Source organism: the organism of the source record quoted next, unplaced genomic scaffold, assembly GCF_019419815.1.
Source record: "Pyrus x bretschneideri cultivar Hongxiangsu unplaced genomic scaffold, Pyrus_bretschneideri_v1 Contig30, whole genome shotgun sequence".
In the NCBI taxonomy this organism is placed as follows: Eukaryota; Viridiplantae; Streptophyta; class Magnoliopsida; order Rosales; family Rosaceae; genus Pyrus; species Pyrus x bretschneideri.
Window position 1 is genome coordinate 1,293,509 of NW_025999613.1, and position 16,492 is coordinate 1,310,000.

The window sequence follows — 16,492 nt, forward strand, 5'->3', positions numbered from 1 at the left end:
TGTCGGTGGGATTCATGTGGTGGGTGGGGTTGTCGGTGCAAAGATATAGAGCAAGGAGGGGGAGAGGGAGAGAGACAGAGAGAGATAGATCCATTGAGGGAAGAAGTGAAGGCTGGCTGGCTGATATTGGCCAGCCCGCTGGCCTGTTCTCAGATTTTTGGTTGGAGGGGGCCCACAAAACCTTCGGCCTATCTCTCGGTTGAAGACGGTTTTTGTGTCAAAACGGGCTATTTTTAGCCCTATGATCCTTTGGCCGGATCGGTTGGAGATGGCTTAAGTCCCTCTGGATAGGCCCGTAATTCCACCTTCCAGAAATGGTAAGGCCTTCCAAAAAATTTGGAGCATTCTATTTAGAGTAAACTACCGATTTGCCCCCTGAACTATCACCCAACATTCGATTTCCCCCCTTAACATTTTAATTGGAAAATTAAGGACTTAAACTAATTTTTTTGGCCGATTTGCCCCTTGTTGTTAATTTTTCATTCATTCCATCCAAATTTCTGTTAAATGGAAGTATGTGCACAACATGTGTGGGTAGTTCAGTCGCTTCATTCTTTAAAATAATTGAAAACATTAGATTTCTAAAATATAAACCTATGCAAATATGTGTGATTCTATAGCTTTTATGTCTGAAAGTCTAGTAAAGTGACACTTTTGTCCACAGATGAGAGTTACGTGGCTTGTACATGATAAGAGTTAACGTTAATTTGGATGAAATATATGAAAAACTAACGGTAGGGGGAAATCGGCCAAAAAAGTAGTTTAAGTCCTTAATTTTCCAATTAAAAAGTTCAGGGGAGAAATCGAAAGTTGGATGATAGTTTAGGGGGTAAATTGGCAGTTTACTCTTCTATTTATAGAGGTCCTAATGACTATTTTGCCCCTAACTTTACATGCTTATTACTTCTTCGTTATATCCGTTTCGCGAACTGTTTTCACCTATGCATTTGTGGAATCGACCCTTCTGCAAAAATTCTAAGATTTATCCCAAAAGGTATACGAAAATTCAAACTTTGCAATTAACTATAATCCTAAAATGAACGAAAAATAAATTTAATTCCCAGAAATACAAAATACAAAATTCAAATAGTAAAATTTAGGAATGGAATTTCACAAATGTACCCATATTAATATGAGTAGATTATGAATGGTCGATCAAAAGGCTTATGGGTATAATGCTATAAGTGAAAAAAATTGTATCCATTCCATTGTACTATGAATCTATGTGGTTTGTGTATTAATATAAGATGTTAATATAGCTTAACCGTGACCGTTCAAATAGAGGGGAGAGAATCCTTCTCCATATACAATTGGTTATATACTAAATGAGTAGTACATGAAGAATATTGAAAGAGGGCAAGAGAGAGAGAGAGAGAGAGAGAGAGAGAGAGGGAGAGATGAATACCCTACTTTGGATATCAATTATTTTTATACAAAGAAATTTGAAAACAAATTAGTTAAGGTCCATTAGTTATTTATTTGGATTTGAAATTATAGTTTTTTAAGTTAAAAAATAAATAACTAAGATGGAAATATATTAATAGTAAAATAATTATGTGTACGAAGTTTAGAGACTTGGATCAAAAATTGAAAATAAACAAGGTTTCTTCAGTAATAGAGCATTGGTAACTAGGGAATGAAACCTAATTTACACTAAAATTAATGTCCAACTATTAAGATTCTATTGTATTCCGACAAAAAAATTCATGGTATTTCGATATAATCTGTACACTAAAATATTGGTCATTTTATCCTTAAACAAGGACCAAACGACCAACAACCGTTGTATCATTGGAAAGTTCAATGAATCATGATTCTATTAACATTTTATGGCGTTACATTTTTTTTTTTTTTATGAAAGTTATGGAGTTACATTTGGAGTTTTTAGGTTATTATCAAATTTATATAAAAAGTAAGATCACAATGTCGATTACAAATCGTCAACGTGTCTAGTGCTGACATGTGGGTGCAAAATCAGCTGCAAACGACAAGAGGCAAGATGATTAAACAAGTTAAAAAAATAGAACTTTAATGAAAATGTCACATCACGGTCTGGACGGGACCACTTCCCAAGCCCGACTCCACTACCGTAGCACGATATTGTCCGTTTTGGGCTTACCATTCCCTCACAGTTTTGTTTTTGGGAACTCACGAGCAACTTCCCAATAGGTCACCCATCATGGGATTGCTCTAGCCCCCTTCTCGCTTAACTTCGAAGTTTTTACGGAACCCGAAGCCAGTGAGCTCCCAAAAAACCTCGTACTAGGTAGAGATGGGAATATACATTAAAGGATCACTCCCCTAGGCGATGTGGGATGTCACAATCCACCCTCCTTAGGGGCCTGACGTCGACGTCGGCACACACGCGGCCAGGGTTAGGCTCTAATACCAAATTGTCACATCCCGGCCCGAGGCAGATCACTTCCCTGGCCCGCTCCACTACCGTAACACGATATTGTCCGCTTTGGGCTTACCATTCCCTCACGGTTTTATTTTTGGGAACTCACGAGGAACTTCCCAATGGATCACCCATCATGAGATTGCTCTAGCCCCCTTCTCGCTTAACTTCGGAGTTCCTACGGAACCCGAAGCCAGTAAGCTCTCAAAAGGCCTCGTACTAGGTAGGGATGAGAATATACATTTAAGGATTACTCCCCTAGGCGATGTGGGATGTCACAGAAAAACTTTCTATACTATTTATTTTAACAAAAAAGCACATTTTTACACTAAAAAATCAATCATAGTACTATTTAATTTACTTTTTATTTTGTCATTATCGTTAAAACCCAAAGTTTTCAAACCATTTTCATTAGTTTTCTTTTTAATAAACTTTAATGATATATTACAATATTGCTTTCATATTTTAAGTCGTTTTTACCTTTCCTTGCATTTTTTTTAGTACATTGATATTTTTACACTAAAGAGAGATAGTTCGATTAATCCACACAATAAGCAACCTAATTTGGTATTGAATTTGTCATCTACGAGATTTGAACATAAGACATCTCACTTCCAATTCTTCCATTTCATTTACTCTATCTTTCGACAAACTGTATTATTATTTTACTCAAATTTTAAAACAAGTTTGTTTTCTATTGACATATTAATCTTGACTTTTATTCTTATTATTACATATAAAATAGTGACAACATATGAGAGTGTTTTTTATACGCAAAATTTTCTCGAAAAAAAATGCGATAAGAAAAAGGGTAAATAAATCTCAACTTGGTTGGTTTGAAATTGAAAATGTACAGGCAATTACAAAAAGGGTATCTAGTATCTACTATCGTGCACCCAAATGGGTGGCTTAGTACATGTCTAGTTAACTTTTTAGGCATCAAGATTTAAAGGCCTAAACTTGGATGAGTACCACTATCATCTTGTACGCATGCATACCTATAATTTTTTTTTTCTACCTTTTACCTCAGTGGTCTAAATTTAAAGTTAAGCAGTAAGTGACGTCTGTATAACAAGAAATCTAATGTTTAAAGAACCAAAATAGTGTTTTGATGAAATTTTTAACGAAGATTAATATAGGCGACAAAACAACAAGATTTTATGTCACATCCCAGCCCGGGGCGGATCACTTCCCGGGCCCGCTCCACCACCGTAGCACGATATTATCAGCTTTGGGCTTACCATTCCCTCACGGTTTTGTTTTTGGGAACTCACGAGCAACTTCCCAGTGGGTTACCCATCATGAGATTGCTCTAACCCCTTCTCGCTTAACTTCGGAGTTCCCATGGAATCCAAAGCCAATGAGCTCCCAAAAGGCCTCGTGCTAGGTGGGGATGGGAATATACATATAAGGATCACTCCCCTGGGGGATGTGGGATGTCACAATCCACCCCCTTAGGGGCCCGACGTCCTCATCAGCGCACCACGGCCAGGGTTAGGTTCTGATACCAAATTGTCACATCCCCGCCCAGGGCGGATCACTTCCCGAGCTTGCTCCACCACTGTAGCACGATATTGTCCGCTTTGGGCTTACCATTCCCTCACGGTTTTGTTTTTGGGAACTCATGAGCAACTTCCCAGTGGATCACCCATCATGGGATTGCTCTAATCCCCTTCTCGCTTAACTTCGAAGTTCCCATGGAACCCGAAGCCAGTGAGCTCCCAAAATGCCTCGTGCTAGGTGGGGATGAGAATATACATATAAGGATCACTCCCCTGGGCAATGTGGGATGTCACATTTTATTTTGTGAGGTATTTGCGCACATCCCTAATGTTTTGTAAGTGGTCCATGACAATTTTTTCGTAAAAAAAAGTTTTTGATGTGGCTATACATATAAATTAATTCAAAATTAGCCCTGCAAACAAAATTTGAAAATTTTGAGATTTTACTATAAATTATTTTTAAAAAGAACTAAAGTTGCCAACACTCCAGACCTCTAACGAATTAAAAAACCATAAGCCCTACTAATTTTTGCATCTGCAAATTTCTAGTAACTATTAAGACTATATTATTGAAATAGAATAAAAAAAACCTCGTAACATTATTAGGTGATACGCATGCAATTTTTACAAATAAATGACTTAACAAAGTTAAACGCATACTATTAATAAACGCTCACATGCGTGCAAATGACTAAAGAACCGTCCATGAATTGCCTATATTTGCGGGGCCGCACGGTTATCCCTAGAACATCTCCTGAAAACTAAAAGGAAATAAAAATTGTCATTTAGTATTACGGTCTAGTGATATTTCTCTTCACTTGTAAGTGAGAAGTCTTAGTTTCGATCCTCACCATATGCGAGTTTAAACCACATTATTGCTAGCCTATTATGAGGCTAAATCCATTATTCTCCATCTTAATGTAGATAATATCATTTGTTAAATAAATAAATCTCAGAAAAATGCAAATAATCTTGAAATTTTAACTATTGAAGCAAAAAGAAAAAGGAAATTTTACTGACTATTTGACCACTTTGGCAGAAGAGGAAATTACTGTGGGCCTTAGGAAATCTAGCAGCAACTCAAGAAATTTAGTGGACCATTACCGCAAAGCAGGCGACTTTTGTGAACACGTACATATACATTCCAATCGTATTTCTCTGATTGTTTGTCCGAATTTATTTTTGTTGTTGCAGAAAGCTCTCTCAGAATCTCCCTCAGCCTCTATCTCCAACCCTAAAAACCTCAACTGAGCCACAAAAAATGTCTTCCCCAAGCAAACGCCGTGAGATGGATTTGATGAAACTGTACAAGTTCTCAAATTTATATAAACATTAATATTTATTTATATTTATTTCTAATTTTGATCGTTTAATTTCAAGTTTGTTCTGTTTTGTTTTGGGTGGTATGAACCAGGATGATGAGTGATTACAAGGTGGAGATGATCAATGACGGCATGCAAGAGTTCTATGTGGATTTCAATGGCCCCAAAGAGAGTAAATCATCCGAACCCAGAACATGATTTTTCATTTTTTTTTTTTTCATTTTTTTTTTTAATCTTTGTGTGTTCTTATTTATATTTCAGCTATTTTTTATTATATCTTTGGTGGGTTTTATCCATTTTACGTAAAGATGTGTTCTTTTGTGTTGATCATGTGCAAGTTTTTTTGGGTTTTGGAATTATTAGTAGTGGGAATTTACTTAAACTTTTCTAAATTAACTGATTTGGCTATAGATTAGAGTGGTTTTAGAATTTCGACATGGATTTTGCTTTACTGCTTGTGCATAAGTGGGCTGCAAGTTTTTTGTTTACTGTTTTTCTTCAACAGGAGGAAGTTTATGGGTACTTTTGCTTCTGGGTAATATGGATATTGAATGAAAGGTGGGATTTTTTCTTTTCTTTTTTTCCCTTTTTTGAACGGAATGTGGCAGGTCTGTATCAGGGAGGTGTCTGGAGAATAAGGGTGGAGCTACTGGATGCTTATCCTTACAAATCTCCGTCAATTGGCTTTGTCAACAAAATCTACCACCCAAATGTTGATGAAATGTGAGTTGAACGATGCCAAAAATTCACTACTTTGGCATTTAATTGTATCTTATGTTCTTTTAAATAATGTGGCATTGTTTGTAAAACTTGAACACAGTGTAAATCTTGTACTTACGTCTGGCTAATGGTGCTTTTTTGAGTTCCAGGTCGGGATCTGTTTGTTTAGATGTTATCAACCAAACTTGGAGCCCCATGTTTGGTAGGCCTATACATGTTTTCTTGTACCTGTAAAATTGATATGGTTTATCCGGAGACCAAAACCTTTTACTTTCATTTATACTTTGTAGTTATCCTATTATAACTAGTGCTGCTACCTTGACGAAATGAGAAATTTACATCCTGTCTTTCTTAACTATATGTCAGACCTGGTTAATGTGTTTGAAGTGTTTCTGCCCCAACTTCTTTTATATCCCAACCCATCAGATCCATTGAATGGAGAGGCTGCTGCTTTGATGATGCATGATCGCACTGCTTATGATCAAAGAGTAAAAGGTGGTAATGCAGCTTTCGTAAATTGAATATATATTGGTTGTCACTTATATGGGCTGCCTGACATGCTTGAACTTTCCGTTTGGTTCCTTGTTTTCATTGTTCACATATAGAAAAAGCTAAATCCTAACTGTCGCATTTAAGAAAGCGTTTGAAGGTCCTGAATCTGTGATGTTTAAACATATAGTTTTTGGTGTAGGTTTGGTGGAACATTTAAACTGGTTTGAATTGTTATGAAATTTCACTGTATGGTAGTCAAAAGGGGTAGAGGAAGACCTAGAAAGATTTTGAAAGAAACTATAAGAAAATATATAGAGTACTTGGAGCTAACGGAAGACTTGGCATGAGCGCAATGGCGTTCTAGGATTCATTCAGCCGACCCCACTTAGTGGGATAAGGTTTGGTTGTTGTTGGTAGTCAAATTAGGTGGGAAATATTTGAGACGTCCAAATCTACTTGAGTTCCAGTGTTTAAGACTTGGGGGGCTCTTTAATCTATCTTTCAGGGGACTCCAGGTATCAAATGACAATATTAGTGTTCTCTTTGAAGCTTTGAATTCTTTAGAAAATTAAGTCGTGTGCAAATAGTAAACTTTAGCTGTATTTAGAATTTCAGTGTATGCTTTTGAAACTTCTAGACGTCACATATATTTGAAGCTTTTTAACATATATGATTATAGCGTGGAAGATATCTTCTACTCGGGAGATCAGATATTACTGTCTATTCTAAAGTTACAGTTAAATGGATTAGAGAAATTTTTTTCGAAGGATTAAGGGTACAATCACTTGCTCATCTACTAGGAAAATGCATGCAATTGTGAAGATTTTGGGGAAAATGTAATTCAATTCTGCCGGTTCTGAAATGTTGATCTCACTGAGGATCAAAGTTGGCTGTTTTCAGCAGTCTTTTAAAGGTATTCTTAGGAGAAATTTGTTCTCTGATGTCTAATACACAAATCTAGACATCCGTCTCTTAAACTGGTTGACTTGTAACACATGGATGCCTGGAGCTGAACTGACCCGATGTCTCGGAATTAGCATATCAGAGCTTAAATTTTCATACTTTGTTGGTCTTTAGGTTCAGTTGAAATTATTGGAGTTGCAGAAAATTAAAATCTTTAGAATCAGCATCCGATCTGGTACAAGGATTAAGAACATGGGTCTTAGAGTTTTCAAATAGGAAATAGCTTCAGTAGACCTACTCTGTATGTATCAAGGTTTCAAATATTATGACATATTTGGTGACGAGCTCGCTTCACCAAATATAAGTCATGATATCTCCGCGTTCAACATCTTTACTTGGATTGTCCCAACGGCCTCGTACCCTACTTCACCATGTCATTTTGCTTTAGGATCAGTGTTTGTAGATATAATGCTGATTATTCTTTGTATTTTACAGAGTATTGCGAGAAATATGCAAAGCCAGAAGACATAGGGGGTGCTCGAGAAGAGCAATCAAGTGATGAGGAGCTGAGTGAAGATGAGTATGACTCCGGTGATGATGCAGTCGCAGGCCATGCCGATCCTTAGGTGTATAATGCTGGCCAGATTAATTGTCTGCTGCACATTATGTTCTGCTTCGGAATGGAAAATTAAACCGAAAAAACTGAGGGATTACGGAAAAAGTCCTGCCCTTGTGTCATTGCTTTTCATGGAGGTTGTGTAAATTAATCAACTATGATTAATTGTTTTGAATGTTGTGAAAGTGTCTCTCTGTGCATAATTACCAACAATAGACGATCAATTGGGCCGTATTTGAACTTTGGAGCATTCCATTATTAGGAAGAAAAATATATCACCGGATCAAGAGTTGGCTGATTGCGAACGGTGAACTATGAACATTGATTAGAACGATCCATTCATGGGACTCAAAAAAGTTTTGGACTAGTGGTAATTTTGACTGAGGAATGCTTGGCTCCAAAGGTTGAGGAGTTCTTTCTCAAAACACTTTGTGACCGATTTATGAAATTTGTGCTTATGGTCTGAATTGTTTATATTATAAACATTTTGTAAAAGATCATTTGTGCAAAAAAATCAATTAAAAAACAGGGTTGTTTAGTTAAATCAACTATAGCAAATAAATAAACGGTTCGTAATGCTTTTGTCCTAGCCGGCCATTTGTGTTTATAAAATTCGATGATTAAACGATCTCATACTGTATTTATTTTTTGGAAAGATCTTTATGGACTGATTTATAATATGAACAATTCTGAGCATAAACATGAAGTTCCATGATTCGGTCATAAAGTATTTTGTGGAGGAACTTCTTCTCACCTATTGAGGAGCCAAGTTAATTGCATTCTGATTTCCATTCCATGTAGACAGAGTAAACTCCTCTAAGCCAGACTAAAGGGAAGGTTGAAGAGAAAAACATTATCCATCGGAGCAATTAACCGTTTGATTGCAACTCTACAAAGCAATACTTATTTTCAAATTTCAATGAATAAAAAATAAATCCATATATTGCATAAAATAAATCAATAAATGATGTTTACACCCTTCCTTCCCACTAAAATTTTAAAGAGGAATGTGAACCAAAAATATATTTAAGCAATAAATAATGATTACTACTATTAAAGCAAGAAGCCCTTATAGCTCAGTGGTAGAGCGTCAGTCTTGTAAACTGAAGGTCCGTAGTTCGATCCTGCGTGAGGGCATTTGGTTTTTATCTTTTTGGTTCTTTATTTTTTGTTTTAATATTTTTTTTTTTCTGTAAATGTTTTTGCAGATTATAATTTCGATGAAAGTGCAGATGCAGAAGAAGGTGTCACGTCCAACAGTTAACTACACTTTCGAATCCGGTCCCACTTTTATCAGAAATCAATCATACACACTAACAGAGGTGATGGAGGCCACCCATGGATTCGTGACAAATTGTTCGTTTTCTTACTTATTGTCAGACTATTTATTCGTGTTTCTACAATAAGTAAATTATTGTTTTTTGACTTTTTAGTCAAAATGTTTTAAATATTTATAACTGCTCACTTTAAATTCAAAATTTAAAATCGATAAAAATGAATTTTGAATTTGTTTTTTTCGTGAAATTTTTTGTTAAATAAAGATCAAAGTAATTTTTCTAAGTTTTACGAGTAATGATATATATTGTTAATTATTCAAATTTAATGAATTTCTTGCTCAAATCATTTGCACCGTACACGTATCATTTGTATATCACCCACAAATCTTGTGATGAGAAAAAAATTTCCGCTCAAACCCATTTGTGAAAGAAGGAAAGAGATTCTCATTGGATCTCTTCCACCAAGGTTACTGGATCAAGTGATCCGGACTACTAAAATTTTATTCAACGATGAAATAATTATTACACTTTTTAAGAGGATCAAAACAGATGAGCTATTGGATGAAATTTAAAAGCTCAAACCACTTAATCCGATAACCTTGATGGAAGAAATCCGAAGATGATCTCTTTCCGTGAAAGATGTGATGAAGGACTAATATATCATTAAAAATTAAGAACAGAATCTCATTACTTTTTGCTTCCTTATAATTGGAACCGTAATAGGACGCTTAATTTAATAAATAATAAGTCAAAATGATTTACCGAAATTGAGGATACTTTTGTTATTGTATAGTAATCCTAACAAGTTTTCGCAACTCCAGTGTTGCTATAATCCAAACAAGTTTCAGCAACTCCAGTGTTGCTTACATGCTCATAAGTTCCATCCGTCAAACTTCGGCACAGAAATAAAAGAAGCGTCTCAATACGTATGCAGATTCACCGTTTCTACAGCGCTGTAGGCTCACAAGGACACACCGTTGCATTTCCGACCACGGCAAGACAGTGCGTAAGAGCTAGATTATCGATCATGTAGCGGAGAAACAAAGAAGTCGTTGCAAGATACTTGCCTACAAAATGAGCAGAAAAGCATCCTGTCAATTCAAATATTACATTGATCTTCCTACGTTGTAACACAAACATGACGAGTACTACGTCGATATCTTGTCAATTATCAAATCCTTAACCATCTGTGCTTGAATTCAGAGATTAATAGACAACTACAAGTCAAGCATTTGGTCAGACGATCATCGTATAAATTTGTATGTATGAGTGCATTCAGTTTCGGATGTGATACGTATAAACAACTTCGAGCACATGGGAGCCCGTTATCTATGCAGAACGTACATCCAAATGTTAAGCTTTCTGTATCTTTCCTTATAGCTCACACTCCTAATCGAAACATAAAATTACAGCTCGGAAGTGAAGAGATGAAAGAAAGAGTTTACCTGGATTTGCACTCGGAATATGGCGATGAGCTGTGAAAGTCTTCACTCATGACAGCAATTCGGAACTCCAGTGCTTCTTTCTGCCCTCAACGAACATACAACAAAGTAAGACAGCAAGATAGATATAGAGTAGGAGACTGATTCTACATCAAATTAAGATCTCGAGATGCCAAACTCAAAAGTAGTAAAAAAGAAACATACTACCCAGAAGTTGACGTAGATGCAAACAATATTTCATATGCCCGACTCCCGCAAGTCATCATCGAACAATCCTTCAAAAACTCTGGAGCTGCATTACAGTTTTATTTATAATATGAAAGAGCAAAATCAAAATTTTAATCCCCAATCCGGAGGCAGACAAATGTTATTCACATAAGCATAACAAGAAATGATGATGTTATGCGAAAGGAATGGAATCTCTTTCGGACTAAAAATTGGTATAGAAAATCTATCAGAAGGGGGTATACAACTGTTTTATTTCAGACTCCATAAATGCTAGAATAAAATCTGCTTATGAAAAAAAATGGGATCTATGGTGAAGTATGAATTTGAACATTTGCAAGAAGCCTGGTGACTTTGCTAAGAGTTTCGCGAGCAGCTACGGTGTCTTTATGATCTTCACCACAAATAGAAGTTCTGATAAAAAGCGCCTTCCTAATTAGATCATCAGCTATGTCGAATTGTCCCCCTCTTAGCATCAGCTTGGCCCTAGTTTCTAGCACTGTGGCTCTTGATAGCGCAAGCTCCTGCCAAAGATAAGGATTCAGCTGAGCATTAGTCTGGATTGGCCTCCAACAAAGTGATTTATCGAGCCACTTGTCAACTGGGGTTACAAACGCTTGGTCTGCTGCTTCCAGGGCATTGGTGCATAGGCGGAGGAGTTCTAGGGCAGCATTGCAACGAGAGAATGTTATGAAGGCCCGTATTGCAAGAGGCAAAACCACTTCCTTGACAAGATACAGCAGGTCCGAAACCTTAAGCTCAACGACCACAGGGTCATGGCTGAATCCAAATATTAAGAAACAGGCTGCCCAGATGTGTTCCGAGTGTTGAGATATTGATCCACGGCTGATAACAGCTTGAACCATCGCTTGTGCAACTCCGCTCACAACTCTCTTGCGAGCATAAAGCTTGACAAGTTCATGGAAATGGATATGGTCCTGCCTGGTGCTACTTCTAGCAATGTTAAACCTTAACAACGTGGAAGTCGCTTCTGCTTCTGATTTTTTGGTGTATGATGAGGTAAAGCCGCAAGTTAAAGACTTCATCAGCTTTCTCCAGAACCACATCCCTTGATGCTTTTCAGGTATCTTGTGAGCAGCTTGGGCCAACAAAGAAACTGGAATCGCGGCCGGTGCAAACCAAGTACTTGCCTGGACCATTCTTGTTGACAAGCTCCTCGGTCCATCTGCGTGATCAAAAATCGAGAAACACACCTCGAAGAGTTGCAGAAGGAAAGTATGCCGCCTCAACAAATTAGTCCCCCTGCCACTCCATGAAAATTCTTTTAACGGCATTCTATTAGTTGTTTCCAACAGCTTACTTGGAAGTATGGGCAGCTCAGACAATATTGCACCTACAATAGAAAGTCCCAAGGTTGAGCGTCCCACTTTCTCCTCAATAGCCCGTAAAGCATCCAATTCTTCATTTTCTGTGTATTCTTTTACGCTACCCTGCATGAGCGACATTGCTTCTGCCCCGGATAAGTACGAGAGTTTCAAAGGCTCCAAATTCATCACAGAAGGAAGGCGTGTGGATATTATTATGTGCGTCTCCCCACCAAAACGGGGAAGAAGATCCATTACAAGTTTGTGGTCCCACCAATCCTTTTCACTTTCTAAGTTATCAATCACCACCAAAAATGGCATGTTTCTCATGAGTTCTCTGCGTACTCTAGCTATGGCTGCGTCTTCCTGTTCTTCAAAGCTTTTGATTCTGTTTTTGTCAAAGCAATTTTCAACCCCTACATCGACTTCTAGAAACGACCAGAGATTCAAGTAGTTTTGCCTAATATACCTACTTTCCCCTCCTATCCATAAAACCATCTTGTACTTCTGGTGATATCTGTAGGCAAATTCAAGAAGAAGTTCTGTCTTGCCAATTCCCGAGTCCCCCGACACACAAGCAATTCCCTTCCCATACACAACCTTTGTTGATCTTTTTCTCCTTGAATATCTTCCACCACTTTTTGGCTTTGATTGTCTTTGAGGAATTTCTGTGCTTTGCATCTCAATCTCTTTCTCTGACTCCTTCCACACAACTGGTTCTTTTCCTTTTCTGCTTCCAATCTCCAGTTTTCGTTCCCTTCGCCTTTCATCAAATGAACTGCTCCTACCCCACCCAATTGTCAAGTTCTTTCGTCTAGGCCTAGCCTTAAGCTCAAAATAATCTCTTTCTGCTTCTCCACTGACATCGCCAAAAAGTATGAATTCCAGCTCAGACAGTTCCTTCTTCCTGCCAATAAAGTTCTCATTTCGAGGGAAAGGAAACTCCTCTTTCTCCACCTTCTCTCTCGACTTGCTTAAACGGTCTACAACACTTCTCCTCCCTAATCTAATTGCTAATAATGTGACAGCCCTTAATATACAATCTCTCCAGTTACCATCCTGAGCCTCCAATTTCCATTCATCCACCCGGGAGAGGCTATGAAGGGCTTCTTTCCACTCCTTCTCGAGTCCTCCATACAAAATCCATAACTCTCCCCCATGTCTTTCCCACAGCTCTCCTCTCTTCTCAACAATATCCCTGACAAGGCAATCACCTGGACTCAAATCAAAGAATATTGGGACCAAGTTCTTCTTGCTTGCGAAAAATCGAAGTTCCTCGATGGTATATGGATTTCGGAATGACTTCCTTGTTAGGATGACAATCCCAAAAGATGAGACATCCATGGCCCTCTCAACAATTCCATGTTTGCGAGAGTTCCTACATCGAGCTCTATCAGATACAAAGCAACTCATCCCCTGAACTTCCAACTCAACTCGGAGCCAATTAGCAAACCTCAGCAAAGAAGGTTTACGGCCATGCAAACCTATGAAAACATCACAGCTCCTCAGTCTATTAGATGTCATTGAAACTGGACCAGATATATATGAGTCTCCAGAGTTTGTCCCATGCTTTCTCTGCCTCTCTCTTTGCCCAGAATACTCATAGACCCAGGCATGGCTGTGACTAGATAGAATGCTATTAGAAATGGCTGTTGAGGAAGACACGCGGTCAAACTTCTCAAAATCGCCTGAGACTGAAGCAGCTGGGGCCAGTGACATGTTTGACAATTTATATCTTACATTTGCTAGAGATTCAAGGTCTGGAATTCCAGAGCTGGAACTAAGGGGATCTGTACTTAAAACCATGCTATCACATGGAGCATCAGACCTTGTTGATTCAGATAGTTGACAAGATGGTGATCTTGGGGAGAAAAATGGCGACTGGTTTGCTGAAAAGAATGCTGAAGATGAGGTGGACATATTCCTTGAAGTTGTAGCCGGTAAAGAACAGAACCTCGAGCTATCATCTCCGATATCCATATCTACAAACTTTCCCTCTTTCCGAATGACTCAAATTCAGTGCAGTCGCGCAAGATGTAAACGCCACTCTGAAAGGGAAGACGCATCTTCAATCAGTAGTAGAATTCCAAATCTCATGTAAACAACTTTAAAATGCAGTAGAATTGAATTCTCTTTCCAAACTAATCGGTTTTAGAGTCGAGAAACTAAGACAAGCATTCTACAACACTGTAAGAAATGTACACATTTTCGATATTTGACAGCAACAGACAAATGGAACTACGAAAGTCTACTCTTCACACAATTAGGAAGAGGACCAAGACAGCAGTATATGCCCTTAACACAGAAAAACAACGTTGTTCGTGTTCGAAACCAAGAGAGGAAAACAAAGAAATTCATTCAAGCGATACAGTAAATGATATACAGCTACAATGGAAATGGAATCCAAAAATATATGGAAACCCAAAAGTCAATACCTAAAATAATTGCAGCCAAAAACTTACACAAATTTTAAATTTATGCTTCCAAATAACCCAACTGACACTTGAAACATACTCACTCACTAAAATCAAAGACACGAAATTTGATAGAAGATGGTATTTTGAGTCAATACAGATCCAATGCGAAATATAATAACACAGAAATTAATAGAAAATAATAAAACTTGAAAATTCAGATATGAACACTTACCAGGATTCAAATCTAAGGACAAGGAAGCAAAAAATCCATCTTTCCTCCTCAAGTCGAAGAACCCAGTTGGCTGAAATCAATGAGGACCCCGAAAAAGTTCAAACTTTGGCAAAACCCAAATCTCTGGAAAATGAACACAGCGGAGTTAAACCAGAGGTGTAGAGAGAGAAACCACAGGTGTAGAGAGAGAAAGGAAGACTGAAACATGGAAATATGTAATTGCCCAAAAGGCCGAAACGGGGAAAGGGAAAGTATCTTTAGGACAAAGGACAAGATTTTTCATTCGGAAGACAAGGTTTTGACAAAATGCAATCACCGTGGGATTGAAATAATGGGCATTTAAGATATATACCATTTTCAGACACGGTTTTAATTCAAATCTTCAGCCCCCAAAATTTAGAGTTACGGACAAAGTGAAGATTTTTCGTGAAAAAAAAAGAATTTTCTGAGTGTTGGGTTTTGGTTTTACCTCTTTGGAGATTACAAAAAATTGAAAAATCTGAGAGACGCTCTCTCTCTCTCTCTCTCTCTCTCTCTCTAAAAGTCACTGTGGTGTCTGAGGGACTGAGGAAGTGGTCTGAAGGGGAAGGAACGCCGTTGGAGTGAGGAAAAAGATGGGGCCCAGAAGAAGGGATCTGACGAGGTATGCCTGGTAGGCTCCATGTTCCCACCTTTTATTGCTGTGAAATTTTTTCAGAGAAATCCACTCTGTTTTGGGGTTTTGGATTCACATTTGTAACTTTTTGGACTTCGGTCACACTGCTCATGTGGGTGTGTGTCTTAAAAAGGTTTTTATTTTTTGAGCAATCATGTATAAATTTCTCTGTTTAGTTCTTTAAATTGTTATACTTTTTAGTTTTTTGAGGTTTTGATATGGGATCTTGGTGTTTGGATGCTTGACTCAAGTCAAGCTGATTCGAAGATATTTCAGTTGTGAAGCTACGTTATGTGAGTTTCTGAGATATTTTTGGGTTTTATAGCTTAAAATCTTAATCTTTTATGTGTCAAATTGAATAAGCTTTGGTTAGTGACAAATTGGATAAGCTTTGGTTATATTTGTTCGTTAACGGTTAATGGTTAACTTGTTTCGTTAGTTATGATATTGTCGCTATTATAAAATTAGGTCATTCAACTGAATAATAAGATCGATTAAGTTACAATTATAAAATTTGGCTGAAGTTGATTTGATTCAAAGATATTTTAGTTGTGAAATTCATGGGCTTGTGAGGCAATCTCTCAATTTACCGCCTAAACCCTATTTTTGTGAGTTTCAATCAACTCCAATGAGACTTTTATGCATTAATTCGTTAACAATTAACTTATTATGTAAGTATATACGATTTTGTCGCTATTGTAAAATCGGGTCAACCGACCAAATAGTAAGCTCATAAAAACATATATTAAACCTGTAATTAATTAACTCCCACTAATTATACAATAGTTGTTATTATGAATTAATTGAAGGTAAGTATCAATAAATTTAGCATAACTAAAAAGGGATGTGATATCCACACACCCCATTTTATTTCTCACATATCTTTTTAATTTTTGGTCGCCAAATCGGATGAATTGAAGAATATCAACGGACAAGATAAAGAAAATAATAAGAAAATGTAGAACA

At 37.3% G+C, this 16,492-nt stretch overlaps 2 protein-coding genes and 1 non-coding gene across 8 annotated transcripts; 2 read left to right on the forward strand and 1 right to left on the reverse strand.

Moving 5' to 3' along the window:
• Positions 1-4,962: 4,962 nt before the first annotated feature.
• LOC125479963 (ubiquitin-conjugating enzyme E2-23 kDa-like) lies at positions 4,963-8,193 on the forward strand. Of its 6 annotated transcripts, none has more exons than XM_048590148.1 (6): positions 4,963-5,205; positions 5,315-5,394; positions 5,831-5,945; positions 6,092-6,144; positions 6,309-6,440; positions 7,833-8,193. In XM_048590148.1, the coding sequence occupies exons 1-6, from the start codon at positions 5,162-5,164 to the stop codon at positions 7,961-7,963; spliced, it is 555 nt and encodes a 184-aa protein (XP_048446105.1). In that variant the 5' UTR covers positions 4,963-5,161; the 3' UTR covers positions 7,964-8,193. The 6 variants fall into 6 exon arrangements, with proteins under 6 accessions (XP_048446105.1, XP_048446106.1, XP_048446103.1 ...); XM_048590149.1 differs by having other exon boundaries at positions 4,969-5,205; positions 6,309-6,437; XM_048590146.1 differs by lacking the exons at positions 4,963-5,205; positions 5,315-5,394 and having other exon boundaries at positions 5,401-5,945.
• Positions 8,194-9,018: 825 nt separating this feature from the next.
• Positions 9,019-9,090, forward strand: TRNAT-UGU. Its single transcript has one exon. It is a non-coding gene; the product is annotated as a tRNA-Thr (tRNA).
• A 1,914-nt stretch (positions 9,091-11,004) lies between these two features.
• On the reverse strand, positions 11,005-15,640 carry LOC103963869. The gene is made up of 3 exons (XM_009376738.3): positions 15,341-15,640; positions 14,872-14,994; positions 11,005-14,270 (listed from the first exon to the last, which is right to left on the reverse strand). Exon 3 carries the CDS (start codon positions 14,200-14,202, stop codon positions 11,206-11,208), a length of 2,997 nt encoding a protein of 998 aa, XP_009375013.2. The 5' UTR covers positions 14,203-14,270; positions 14,872-14,994; positions 15,341-15,640; the 3' UTR covers positions 11,005-11,205.
• Positions 15,641-16,492: the final 852 nt, after the last annotated feature.

Coding starts and splice junctions, on each gene's coding strand:
- LOC103963869 (XM_009376738.3), bottom strand. CDS start 14,202: ATGGATATCGGAGATGATAGCTCGAGGTTCTGTTCTTTACCGGCTACA.
- LOC125479963 (XM_048590146.1), top strand. CDS start 5,659: ATGGATTTTGCTTTACTGCTTGTGCATAAGTGGGCTGCAAGTTTTTTG. Junction 5,946..6,091: donor CACCCAAATGTTGATGAAAT/GTGAGTTGAACG, acceptor TTTGAGTTCCAG/GTCGGGATCTGTTTGTTTAG. Junction 6,441..7,832: donor TGATCAAAGAGTAAAAGGTG/GTAATGCAGCTT, acceptor TGTATTTTACAG/AGTATTGCGAGAAATATGCA.